Here is a 14,229-nt window from a genome sequence, read left to right as displayed (position 1 = left end):
GTCACTCAGGGCCTCTTGAATTTTGGCACAAGTCCTTAGACACCCTAAATTAAAGATAGTTTGAAAACCTACTTCAGAGTATAAAATAGTACAGACTTAGCACAAAGCTGGCACTTTGCAAACTATGAAAATGTCACCTGCAGGATACAGTGGTAACCTCACGAACCGCAAAATAGTGCAGACCCCAAATTATAAAATAAATAAATCCTGTGGATGGAATACACAGCATGGTGACTATAGTTAATAATACTGTCTTGTATGTGTCAAAGTTGCTAAGAGATAGATATTAAAAGTTCTCAGCACAAAAAAAATCTGTCACTCTTAGGTGACAGATGTTATCTGCAAATATCAAATAATTGTTTTGTGCACCTGAAACAAATATAATGTTACGTGTTGATTATATCACAAAAAAAATGTAAAGTATTAGTGTTACTAGTATTACTGGCACCCTGTTTATTTCTTTGGAGGTAACTAGATCTATCTACCATAGTTTGAAAGCTGACAAACTGTTCTTTTCAACACTAAATATTAGTTGCTGCAAGAATGTGTTGGAATTATAGGTAACCAGCGGTACATACATGACTAGTGTGGCCAGGATAACTAGAAATAACCAGGAAACATCTTTGAATCCAGAAGCTGAAAAATCACTCCTCAATGTCTTAACCTTAACTATGTAAAAATGCTGGTCTGGGTAAGTAATTAATTGCAAAAAGCAACAGATGTCTTATAAAAGTCAGAATTAGGAAATCACAGTCTTCTCAACCTGAAACACGTATTTCTTGTTAAAATAATGTATTAATAGTTTAGAGAATTAGTGCTAACCAGGTTAGTACTAGATTTCTAGAACAATGATTTGAATCTAGGATTCTGGAAAACACCCCATTTTTTAAAAATAATGTGTTGATTTAAATGGGGATAACAAGATGAAAGTAAGATAAAACAGTCAAAACCAGAGGGCTAAAAGCCATTTATTTCCCCAGTGTTAGTTATATTAGTTATATAGTTAGTTATATTTCTTGCTGGATTGCTAGTGAGTTGGCACTAAACAAATAGTATAAACACCTAGGTGTCCATGTACTCAGAAATAAGCACAGATATCAAAAATAAGTAGTTAGGGGCCTCCCTGGTGGCACAAGGGGTTAAGCACTGCACTATGGAGCAATCCAGTCTCTGCAGCACGAGTTGGATCCCCGGCAGGCCAGGGGGCAACCCACATAGCGAGGCAGACCTCTCCTGTCTCTCCCATTGCTCCCCTCAGCAGTGTATTTCAGTCAGTCTGCCTGTTCTGTTCCCCACTCTGTCTCTGGTGAATCCTCTCACCCCCCGCATCGCTGGCCTGTACCCCAGCTCTTATATGCATAAATAAATAAATCTTTAAAAAAAAAGTAGTTCATGTGAGAAGCTGGAAGGTCAGTCCTTCTGTCCCCTAAATTCTTTTTTCATGGTGTATTAATGAATTAGTACTTTAGATGAATAATGGTAGTTATTAAGTATAAGATAATGGTTAAATACACCACAGAAGAACTACTCATTGCCATAAATTAAGGGAAATTCTCTCTCAATTTACTTATTTCCTGATGAAATAATCAAAACTTCAAGAGATGATTAGGGTGCCTAGGAAACTGGCTTACCGGTGATATTAGAAGTCATTGCAAATATTTGTTTTCAAATCTGAAAAAATATTCTTCTCAAATGAAAATTATTTTCTGTAGGGATAATGTGTTAATAGTATATATCAATAGTGATTATAGAATACCTAAATTTACCTGTATCTACTTATCCTGAGATCCAGTATTGTAGGAGATATATACCAAGATAGAATGTTGAAAACACATTCCGCCTACGTGCAGCTTCTCATCAGAAAGGTGGATGACTCTTGGGGCCAGCTCAATATTTAACTAGAAATAACTGCAACTAGCTGGAGATATATTTGATGCCAAATACCAAAAACAAAACAAAACATTTCCCAGCTCTAAAATCTTTTTCCCATGAAGAATGAGTTACTACTATAAATAATTAGTAATAACTGGTGTAGCATTAACTTCCTAATAGAAAATAGAAGTAAATAGAATAACTAGTTGTCTGTGGATTTGAAAAACAGAACTTTGCCAAATGTAATGAGTAACTAGTTTATTCAGTTGTTCCTTTATAATTATATAACTAAGGATAATGAAATAAAAAAAAAAAACAACAAAGATTTATGCACAAGGCTCTTTGTATTTGTACTGAGAGGTCCTGGATCACTGGACTGGGTTCTACTTGACTAATTATTTCTTCATGATCAAGTCTCAATGTTTGTATGTCTTTTTTAAAACTTTTTTTTTGATTGTGGTAAAATATACATAAAATTTATGCTTCAGGAGACAGGGTTGACAAAAGTTGGACTACTGAATAAATAAGACATGACCTTGAAATTAGTTTGCAATGAAACAAATGCATTAAATGAGTGGATGGGGAAGGATAAATAAATGTTATCCTTAAATGGAAGTATCATTACATTGCCAATTATGTTAGGAATAATCAACATAAATAGAATCTTCATATTAAAATGTGTGCTTCCAATGTGAAATGCTTTTGAAAGAAGAAACTCAAAGGTGGACCCATAACAATATACCACAGTGAGTGGCCTAAGTAACAGAAATTTACACTGTCACAGTGCTGGAGCAGGAAGTCTAAAATCAAGGTGCAGAAAGGGTTGGTTTCTTCAGGAAACCTCTCTCTTTCACTTGTGAATGACCTTCACCTCCCAGCTTCTTCCCTCTGTGTGTCTGTGTGCAAGTTTCCTCTTCCTTTGAGAATATCAGTCAGAATTATATTAGGGCTCAACCTTAGTGATCTCATTTTAACTTAATTATCTCTGTAAAGACCCTATGCCCAAATACGGTCACATTCTGAGGTCCTGGGGATAAGACTTCAATATATGACTTCTAGGGGGTTTGGGGGAGGAATGGTCCGGGCAAAGGCATAATCCCCCTCCTGACAATCTCTAGAGATCCATTCAGTTCTAAAACCCCTCAAAACCCACTTTCCAATAAAACAGATGAAGCCAGATGTCCCGGGTCCAGGGCAAGCCTGTTCCTCAATGATTATTGGTAGAACATTATGAATGCAGCTCTGAAATCCTAGAGACAGAATGTCCTACCATTTCTGAGTCATGCACACTACATTTTTCTTAGAGAGAAAGAATAATAAACAGACAGAGTATTTTAAGTCTACCCTCATCTGCCAAGAAAAATCCTAGTATGTTCTGGAACTCACTCCCTTCATGGCCATCCTGGATGCTGTATCCACAGATGTCTGTCCTGGAAAAGGCAACCCACTGGCTTCAAGATAATCCAAATCGTTTTAAATAAACACAGACTTCTTTAAACAGCCTCACTCCGGAAATAGCGCGAGAGTCCATTTCAGTCCAATGAGAGAGGGGCTTGTGGCACTAAACTTCAGGAAGAGCCTCTTAAAATGGCATCTTAATTTCAGCTATCAAATTGAGTTACTATTATCTATCAATAGTAAGTTCTCCTTTTAATATACATGATAATTAAAAACCAGCCAGAACTGACTTTTAAGTAATGAATTACCTTTGTGCCTTTATCATTACATTGTTGTGGTGGGTCGGTGTGGGTAATGTCTGTGCCATCTCTGTGATTTTTAACCACTTGCACTTTTTTGGTGACAACATGTTTGTGTGAGCAAAGACAGTTCAATTTTTTAACCATGTAAGTAGAAATTTTCTACCCTAGGACACTTGACAGAGAAAAGAGAATGACTAGCCTGATCAAAGAGAACTGATGTTTTAAAATTTATTTATTTATGCATACAAGTGCTGAGGTGCAGGCCAGCATTGAGGGGGGATGAGAGGACTCACCAGAGACAGAGTGGGGAGCAGAACAGGCTGATTGACTGAAATACACTGCTGAGGTGAACAGCAGGCGAGACAGGAGGGGTCTGCTGCTCCATGTGGGTCACCTCCCTGGCCGGGGATCGAACTCGTGCTGCAGTGGCTACAAATCACTTCATAGTGCTGCGACTTACCCCCTTGCACCACCAGGGCAGCCCTGAGAACTGATTTTTTAAAAAGCTATTCATTGTACTCAGTTATTTATCCTAAAGGCTTATTCCTGTATTTCCCTTCTGTCTCCCTCCTGCTCTCTCCTCCTGTCCCATTGCTCTCTCTCCCCTCCCTTATTTTCTCTTCACGAATTCAGGCACCATTCTAGCCATCAATCTACTGATGGCAAAATTCTAATGAGAGACTTCCTTTGTGGTGAGCTGTCATTTTTTCATCCAGCAGAGTAATAAGTCGTTGACTTGCACATTGGTTATTTAAATATTTTCCATCAAATATCGGTGAAGAATTCTCAGCACATGCTGAGCAAATGGTATTTTATTATAAGTTCCTATTTTCCAGATGGAATTTGCTTCTCTAAATCTATGTAGAAAATTGGAAAGTACTGATCTGTCTCAAGAAACTCATTCATCCCTCCCATCATTAGTGGGATCCTTTGCTATTATCTCTTATTTTGCACTAGCGTTCCCATTCTCTCTGCTCGCTTACTTACCAGTACTGTTCTAGTAATTGCTGTTCATTCTGCAGTGATTAGTAACCATTATTACAAGAATGATGAAACAGGTCAAGCTGGGTTTGTTTGGCAGTCTGCAGAAGTTACTGGGTAGAGTCCTTCCATGTGTTCCCTTCTGAGAACGTGAGCCAGAAAAGTATGTGCTTTTAGGACAGGGCAGCCTGAGGCCAGGTGTGTGTAATGTATACCTGCCTTCCTTTCAGGTCTCTGAATTCAACCCTTTGAAGTTCACCAGTGTGATTGAGTGTGAGAAGCCAAACAACGACCTGACAAGGTTTCATGGTTGCATGTAAGTATCGTCCATCTGCCTGAGTCTGTCCTTGTGTCTGACAAACGGTATCTGTGTAGTAGTCACCTTTCCCTATATTATATATGAACACAAACAGAGCTCTAAAATATGCATTCAGAGTCTTTGCCACTCTGTGTCCCCTGTTCGGAATGTTGCCTGATACTCCTTTGAGCCTTCTTGGTTGCTTATGGGACTGGTTTGTAAGAAGATCCTGTGGACACTTCTCAGCATTGACTGTGACGAGCAGCTGTTACCTTTTCTTCCTCTAAGGGTCCTGGGCAAGTGAGGAGACTGATGAGGAGAGCAGGCGACCACCCATAACCCCACTAAAGGGAAGTGCAGGATCAGGCAGGAGGAGCCTGGTAAATTCATTCATTCATTCATCTACCCAGTCATTGAATAAGTATTTGTTGAGCACCTACTGTGTGTCGACTCCTGTTTATGGCTCCCGGGATAATGCAGTGACCTGAAAAGACAGAAATCCTCACCTCTATGTATATTTTATTCTGGTAAGGGAAAAATGCAACAAACAAATAAACAAAAAGTTCGGTATATTGTATGCCAAATAATCCAGCCCTTTGCTCCAAAATAAAAAGACAAAGAAGGTAGACGAATGACACGGATTGGCCATATGTTGCTGTGTTATGTTGATACTTTTTGAAGATGGTGGGCACATGGGAGGTAATGATACTGGTCTCTGCTTTCATATATATCTGGAGCATTAGGAGCGGCATGTTCAAGTGGCACCGCAAGGGCAGGTATTATCTGAGCTGCTTTCTCGGGGACCTTGTAGGTGCCCTTTCTGGTGAACAATATGGCTGCTGCAAGTGCTCCTGTCACACACAGGCCAGTTGACTTTTGCAGAGTTTTGATTTATGAGAGGTCAGTCTGATGAGTCAGGAAGACTTGCGCTTGAGAAGCTCTTCTGGTGGCTCCATTCAGCATTGAGGGATGTACCCCTTAGCTCAGGCTGACCACAGAGTGGACAGTTTAAACAGCAGGCATTACTGTCAGTCCTGCAGGCTGGAAGTTTGAGATGACGGTTCTCTTAAGGCCTTGATCCTGAGCTTGGTAATAGTTCCTCCTCCCTGTGTCTTCACATCATCTTCACCTTTCTGCTGGTCTGCCCTTGTGTCCAAATTTCTTCTTCTTAAAAGGACACAAGTCATATGGGGTTAAGGCCTTTCCATCGGCCCTTGTTTCAACTTAATTTCCTCTTTAAGCACCCTAACTCCAAGTACAGTCACATTTTGAGGTCCTGGGGGTAGGACTTCAATCTGTAAATTCCAGGGCAGGGGCCACCTCAACTTAGGACAAAGGGGTCGGTGCTCAGGGTGGCTCAGGGCCTCCGAGAATCAGCCCTCAGGCCTGGTCAGCCTGTTCAGTGGGGATTTTCAGATATCTGAGCCAGCACTTCAGCTGCTGGACGGCACCGTTCCTCAGCCTCCCTTCCTCTGCCTTCTGCTGCAGGATCTATTCCCCCAGGAGTTTGGTCCCCATCCCGTTTAATCTGCCAACTGCCCTCACATAGGCCAGTGAGTCTGCTTGTGACCCATTCTGGTCTGACTTATTCTCTCTGGAATACACAATACTTGCTGAAAAGCACATGTAGTGTCAAAGGAAGTTTAAGGTACAGTGTTTCTCTTGCTTCTGTTGAGTTCATTTCTTGTTCTGAATAAGCATGACTGGAACTTTGATTGAGGGGGTCTGATACTTCTTCACCACTGTTTCTGAGAAGTCCTGTTTGTCGCTGTTGTGGGGAAGAGGTGGCATCCATTCACTGCAGACAGCAGGAGGGTTTTGTGTGCCTCGTGGTACACACACTGACCTCAGCAGTGAGGCTTTCAGGCTTGAAGTTCTTTAAAGTAAAACCTCACACTGTCCTGGAATCGCCAGAGAGAGAGCATGTCCTTTGCCGGCGCCGTGCCAGAGAACTAACACGACGTTGGTCAGTAACAGGCTGGTACAAGTGCACCCCGTCAGCAGTGACGTCCCTGTTTACTGTCCCCTTCACCAGAAAATCTGTTTGTTTCCCTGGTCGTGAAGAACTGTGTTTAGGCTTGAGAGGGCCCAGCCCCACATGCTGGTGCCAGGGTCAGGATGTGGGCAGGAAATGCTGCTTCTCAGGAAACCTTGTGGGCTTCCTCCAACCTCCCCAAACCTGCTGGGCTCCCAGGTCCGCAGCACTGTGCGAGGACCTCGTGGGAAGGGCGCTCCAGGAACCACAGAGAGGAGCTGGATGTGGATGTGTGGGAGGGGCGCTTCCTGGAAGGCCCCCCCTTGGCAGCATTTGCTGTGTCAGTTAGGCTGGGTCCCTGGGTTCATGCTCTGGTCCCTAAAGCCTCCAGGACTCTCCTTTGTGACCTGTCCATCTGGGTCCCAGTCCTGGCTAGTGTAGGTGAGAACAAAGCCACCACTGGGAGCTAATACGAGGTGTTTAAGAACCCGTGCCTAAATTCAGACTATTCCTCTGAATCTAAAGAGCAGCAAAACTGGATTTATCTCATTGTCTCATGGAATTTTCTACGTTTCAAATTTAATATAGTAATATTTCTAATAACATGACTTTTATGAGAAAAAAGAATGTAGAGGATATTGGTGAAACTAATACCCTTCCCTTTTCTAGAGAAATAACTGTATTTCTATGGATGCAGGTGGGTACTGATGAAGACAGTGAGCTCCCTGATGAGCCTGGGGGGTGAGGGGCAGGGCCCACCCTACAGGGTTGTCCTGGGTCAGCTTCCTGACCCAGCCCCTGAGCTCTAAGGTCTGCCCTCTCTAGCAGAGGCCCTTCACTGTGGTGAAAACAAGCCCACAATGACCCCAACACCAGTTCCAACTTGTGGGTTTTTCCCAGACCAAGCTATTCTGTGGCACCAGCTAGGTGTCCTGTAGTTTAATTCCATTCTGACACCGTCTGGTCAGAGATAGCGTCTAATCCCACAGGTTGGGCCTCAATCCCTTACCGGGGCTCAGTCCCCCACCCAGTCGAATGTCTGGGTTGTCACCTGTGCTGCAAATCAGAGCTTTCTACCACTCCTCTTACAGGTTCCATGAATTTGCTAAAGCAGCTCAACTCAGGAAAACACTTATTTGTGTTTACCAGTTTACTATATAGAATATAATAAAGTATGTGAGTGAACACCTCCACATGTTCACCTACCCAGAACCTGTACTTTGGGGATTTGGGGGTCCTTGTGATGTGGGCATGATCCATCATTAACTCCATTGTCAGTCCCTCTCGCTTCTCTAAAGATGGGGTTGGGTCTGAAAATTCTAACTTGTTTTTTTAGGTGACCGCCCCCCAATCTGGGAGTCATCCAGAGTCACCTCATTAGAATAAAAGATGCTCCTATCACCCAGGATACTATAAGGGATTTGGCATCTTGTATCAGGAACTTCCGGGGCCAAAGCTGAGAGATGCTCCTAGTACTCTTATCACTTGGAAAAATACTTAGGAGCTCTATGCCAGGAACTGGTGCCAAAGACTATTAAGGGCCTCCCCGGTGGCGCAGCGGTTGAGCGCTGGGTTACGAAGCTGCCCGCGGCCTCTGCAGCGCCAGTTCGATCCCCGGCTGCTCCCCGGCCACTGGAGGAGGGTCCCACATGGCACGCAGATCTCTCCTGCCGCCCGCTGCTCCCCTCAGCAGTGTACTTCGGTCCTTCTGCCTGTTCTGCTCTCCCCTCTGGCTCTGGTGAATTCTCTCACCCTCCCTCGCTTCTGACTGTACCCAGTGCTTGTATAAATAAATAAAAAATAAATCTTTAAAAAAAAAAAGACTATTAAAACACAAGTCTCTGGGCCTCCCCTGGTGGCACGGGTGGTTGAACGCCGTGCTGTGAAGCTTTCTGCAGTCTCTACAGCACTGGTTCGATCCCGGCTTGCCGGCGAGGGTCCCACATGGCACTGTAGACCTCTTCTGCCTCGCCCGCTGCTCCCCTCAGCAGTGTATTTCATCAGTCTGCCTGTTCTGTTCCCCGCTCTATCTCTGGTGAATCCTCTCACCCTCCCGCGCATCTGGCCTGTACCCTGGTTCTTGTATAAATAAATAAATACATCTTTAAAAAAAAAAAAAAAACACAAGTCTCTCCTAACACCCTTATTTACAAATTTTTCAAGAGCCCTATGTCAGAACCAGAGATGGACACCCATGTGTATATTTCTCATTATTTCACGAAGTCCCTATACAGACCAGCATCAGGCTCCCGATGGTTCTAAAAATCCAGTTTCCCAAGTGACAAGCTGCCCACCTGTGGATTTCCCTGCTCGCCTTCCCTATCCAGCATCTGGGCCTTCCTTCCTCAAGGCGGGGCTGGCGAGGAGGTTGGGGACACCCTTGTGATGGTGCCCGCTGTTCTTTGGCAGCATACACGACAGCGGGAAGAAGGCCGGGCTATATAAGGAGAACCTGTTGCTGCGAGGATGCACCATTAGAAACACAGAGGCTGTGGTCGGCATCGTCATCTATGCAGGTAGGACATTCACACCTGGTCCATGTCGGCATCGGCTCCCCACGCCAGGCTGTGGGCACTCCAAAATTCTCCCTATTGTAAAAGGGCATGTATCTGCTGTAGAAAATGTGGGAAATAATCATAGAAAATTATTAAAAACAAAACTTGTAATAATTACCTCTTAGCATTTGAACCTATATCTTTGCATGAGTGACTCCATGGTGGTTACTTATTTAAGATTAATATTTTTAATTAATTTTTTTTTCTTTTATTGAGGTAACTTTGGTTTACAACATATTATATAAGTTTCAGGAGGACAGCCTCACACCTTAACAGGTGTATATACCACACTTTACCCCCCACCAAAAGTCTAGCATCCATCCCCACCACACACAGACCCCTCTAGCGGCTCCTCCCACCCCTATTTCCTTCCCTCCCCTCTGGAAACCATGATTTCGTTGTCAGAGTCCAAATGTTCATTTTTTGTTTGTTTGTTTGCTTTGCTTCTTCATTTTCCACATATGTGTGAAATCACATGGCATCTGTCTTTCTCCTTCTCACTTGGCATAGTCCCTTCAAGTTCCAACCATGTGGTCAAAAATGGCAAGATTTCATCATTTCTTCTAGCTGAGTGGTTTTCCATTATGTGGAGATGCCACATAAGGTTAATTTTATATTCCACCTTTCAACTGAACTGTTCCCACACATGTCGCTGGGCAGCAGCATCATGCTGCATGAGCCAGCCTCTCCCATCCCACTACTCTGCCTGGCATTGATTCACTGTGTCTCCCTGTCCTCCCCACAGGACATGAGACCAAGGCTCTGCTGAACAACAGCGGGCCCCGCTATAAGCGCAGCCAGCTTGAGAGGCAGATGAACTGTGACGTGCTCTGGTGTGTCCTCCTCCTCGTTTGTATGTCTCTGTTTTCAGCAGTCGGTAAGTCTCCTCCACAGGTTGCATGAGTCAGCACAGCTGGATAGCCTCTGGGTGACCCACTTGGATCCAACACTCTGAAATTAAAATGTGCTTTTGTCACTCAACATAGACCTGAGGAATAGTCACATGAGCCCAGCCCCCTGGAGGTGACTAGATGAGTGAATGGGCTTGGGAAAGACATGCTATTTTTCAAATCTGCAATTTCTTAAATGCAAGGATAGTTTAATCTCACCGGTAGTAATGAGTCCGGTAGAAGTAGTAGACTGGCAACCCAGTCATTAACTAATTCACAAATACTACTACCACAAATGCTAAAACTCCATGAAAAGAGGAGAATGAGTGAGGCTGTGTATGAGCCCCGCTGCTTTCCAGAACCTTGGGAAGGCTTCACATAAGAGTGAGTTGAGCCTGCCAGTTAATGACCTCCATCATGTCCCCTGCCCAACCACTCCCACACATGTGGTGGGTGTGACTTGGTCTTGGGGTTCATGGGTAAGAGGCACATGGGTCGGAAAGGGATTCTGTTATCACATAGGCCAGGGAGATGGTTCGTGAAATAGTATGCATTGCTGTTGGCTCCTCGGAGTTTATGAAATGTGAATTTTGAATCTCCGAGAAGGGACAGAGTCTACTGCCAAGACTGGTGTTTTGTGAGGTCCTACTTAAGAAATTCCTTACTGAGGGGTCAACTGTGATGAAGGCTAGAAGTAGACTTTCAGTGGTGAACTTCAGATGTTGGTTTATACTGATGTACACCTGAAACTTATATACTGTTATAATGTAACGTTACTTCAGATATATATATATATATATATATTTATATATTAGCACCAACAGTGGAAAGCGCCTGGTGTGAGGAGGAGCTGGAGCCCTGGTGCCTTCCTGCTGCCTGGTCACAGGCCAGACATGCTGTGTGTTTGCTTTCTTAGTTGTCAGGCAGGTGAATAAGCCCAAATGTGGTTGTTTCAAGCCATAGTCTTAAAGTTTTGTTTTAATTTGCACTGGCGGTGTTCTTGCGTTTCTACTGGACGAATGATGTTTCTCTTGAACGTTACTGCAGGCCATGGACTATGGGTACAGCGGTATCAAGAAAAGAAATCATTATTTGATGTTCCTGAGTCTGATGGCAGCGCCTTGTCCCCAGTCACAGCTGCAGTTTACTTATTTTTGACAATGATAATAGTTCTGCAGGTAACAGCATCCTCCCATAGCCACTATACTTTCCTGAAGAGAACTTAAAATCATCATACTCTGCTAAAAATTTTCTGTAAATTCTGCATCTGGGAAGATCCCAAGTGCACTTATATTTTATTTTTCCTCCTCTTTATCAATGGGGTGTTTTCCTGGGTGATTTTCAAGTTCAAATTCTCCTTTCTTATTTTAAGTTACAGGTCGTAAGGAGTCGGTTTTAATCATTGTTTTTGTTTTGTTTTGCTTTCCCATAAGTTAAAATTTGTCTTAGGATAATTTAAGATTTATAGACAAGTTGCAAAAAATTGTAGGGAGTTTCCCATGTGCCCCCCGTTAGGTCCCCCCCAAGTTTCCCCAACATGAGCATTACATTAGCACGATCCATTGTCAGAACGAGGAACCAGCTTTGATATTTTGCCATTAACTGAACTCTACACTTGATTCAGTTTCCACTAGTCTTTGCCCAAATGTGCTTTTTGTGTTCAAGGATTCAGTTCAGGATGTCACACTGCATTTAGTGGCATTGTCTTACTATTATTATTATTAATTCACATGCCTCCTCAACAGCTCCCCATCACTAACTGAGAATCCATGCCCAGAGGCTTGTTAGAGAGGAGAAGGGGCAACGAGAATCACCTCCAGCCTCCTTGGGAACACAGTCACCAGCCGACATCTGCTGAGCCTTTGCCTAGGAGGGGAACTCTGCTCTCTTTTATCACATGTTCTGCGTTCAACAGAAACAGCCTTATTTGATCTTCCAAATTAGAGGGTTTTTTAAAAATTGTTTTTGTTATGGTAAAATACACTTAGCATAAAAGTAACCCTCTCAACCATTTTTAAGCACACAGTCATTGGTGTTAAGTACATTCACATTGTTGTACAAACCACTACCTTCCACCTCCATAATTCTTATTATCTCATAAAAGTGAAACTCTATACCTGTTAAACCTAGTGTGGGTTTTAAAAAACTCAATGTGATCATTTATTTCCTAGTTGCTTTCATAAAACTTTTGATGGAAAAAGAGATGGAGTTGTTATGGTGACTCACATGAGGATTTTGATTATTTAAGGAAATCATTTAGCTCTTTTACTAATTATTTTTTCTGTAGCTTTTTTCCCACTTTTTTGAAATATAATTGGCATACTGTGTTAGTGTTAAATGTACAACATAATGATTTTATATATGTATCCATTGCAAAAGGATCGCTAAAATAAGTCTAGTTAACATCCATCACCTGACATAGTTCCAATTTTTTTTCCTTGTGATAAGAACATTTAAAATCTGCTCTCCTAGAAACTTTCAGATATAAAATACAGTATTGTCAACTATAGTCACCAATGCCTCACACCCTGAGAATTTTTTTATTACTGAGAATTTGTGTCTTTTGACCCTCTTCACCCACTTGGCTCAGCCTCCAGCACCTGCCCCTAGAAACTACCTTTCTGTTCTCTGTTTCTATGAATTTGGTATTTTAGATTCCACATACAAGTGCTATCTTACAGTCTTTTTCTTTGTCTGACTTATTTCACCTAGCATTTTTTCCTAAATGTAAATTGTGTTCTAGTCTTGAATTAATACTGTCAAAGGTGCTTCATTAGCATACTTAAAGTTACCAGAAAAACACAGTTCGTCTGGATAGGATATTCTGAGCCCATAACACTCAGTTTAATACTGTTACTCCATTAAAAAATATCAAACATTGATTTTATGTTAATAAATGTTAGTCTTAAATTGTCAAGGTATAACTGTGAATATTCCTTTCAAAGTCTTCTTCCTTTTGCTCTGTATTATACAAGATCCCAGAAAATTGTCCTTCAACACAAAACCAGCCTTGAAAAGACTGTCTCTTCTAAACTTGGGGTGTCCGCGGTTCAGACAGCACCTGTCACCGGAAGTGCCACTGTGGTATGAGGTGACTTTGCTTGTAAGGGTCTGACTGTGCCATGTGTTTTTTATTCTCTTTTCTCTCTTTCCTTTCCTAGCTTCTCTCAAGCACAACTTAGGCATATGAAAATGTTTGCTCCTATCCAAGCCATGGTTACCACACATCCAGACACGGTAGTGGATTTCCGATCTGCAGCGGCACGTAGGCTGCCCTAGTTTAAACTCTTTGCCAATATCCTAATACTTTTCCAATACTGATTCTAAACCAACCTGTTTAAACTATTAAAGGTACAGTATAGCCCCTCCTTACTTGTGGCTGTAGTCATTTGTCATTTAAATAGCTTGAACTCATTCCAGGCTCCCTGGCAGTTGCTCATCCTGCATGCTTTGTGTCTTCTAGGTTTTGATCCCAGTTTCCTTATACGTTTCCATTGAAATTGTCAAAGTATGCCAAGTGTACTTCATTAACCAGGACATCGAGCTGTATGACGAAGAAACAGACTCGCAGCTGCAGTGTCGAGCTCTAAATATCACAGAAGACCTGGGACAGATACAGTACATCTTCTCAGATAAAACCGGCACTTTAACCGAGAATAAGATGGTTTTCCGAAGATGCACTGTGTCTGGCATAGAATATTCTCATGATGCAAATGGTGAGTTTGGGGTTGGGAGCTCCCAGACTGGGCTGCTAGATCCAAAGCTGCCTCCAGGTGTGCACATTCCCATGCATACACAAGCACATGCAGGTACACGTGCATGGAAACTTCAAGGGTTGCTGAGTTTCCAGGGAGAATAAGACATAGAAGTGCAGCTCTTAGGAGCCTGGCACCTTTTGTAGAAAAGGCACTTCTGAGTGGCTGACAGCACCCTGCCCACTGCAGCACCTTGTGGGGTC

The 14,229-nt window shown here is 42.7% G+C and overlaps 1 protein-coding gene across 4 annotated transcripts in view; it reads left to right on the top strand.

The window, feature by feature from the left end:
• ATP10A (ATPase phospholipid transporting 10A (putative)) overlaps positions 1-14,229 on the top strand; it is a 132,090-nt gene that overhangs the window by 87,961 nt on the left and 29,900 nt on the right. For all 4 annotated transcript variants that reach the window (XM_037510121.2, XM_054694800.1, XM_037510120.2 and 1 more), the window contains exons 3-7: positions 4,784-4,869; positions 9,236-9,342; positions 10,127-10,258; positions 11,319-11,449; positions 13,735-13,987. In XM_037510121.2, the coding sequence (XP_037366018.1) occupies positions 4,784-4,869; positions 9,236-9,342; positions 10,127-10,258; positions 11,319-11,449; positions 13,735-13,987 (709 nt within the window). The remainder of the gene's footprint in view (positions 1-4,783; positions 4,870-9,235; positions 9,343-10,126; positions 10,259-11,318; positions 11,450-13,734; positions 13,988-14,229) is intronic.

The sequence above is a fragment of the Talpa occidentalis genome, unplaced genomic scaffold (genome assembly GCF_014898055.3).
Source record: "Talpa occidentalis isolate TD23 unplaced genomic scaffold, MPIMG_talOcc4v2.1 talOcc4.14, whole genome shotgun sequence".
NCBI lineage: Eukaryota > Metazoa > Chordata > Mammalia > Eulipotyphla > Talpidae > Talpa > Talpa occidentalis.
The sequence above is the reverse complement of the archived record's forward strand: the minus strand, read 5'-3'. Positions and strand labels throughout refer to the sequence as shown.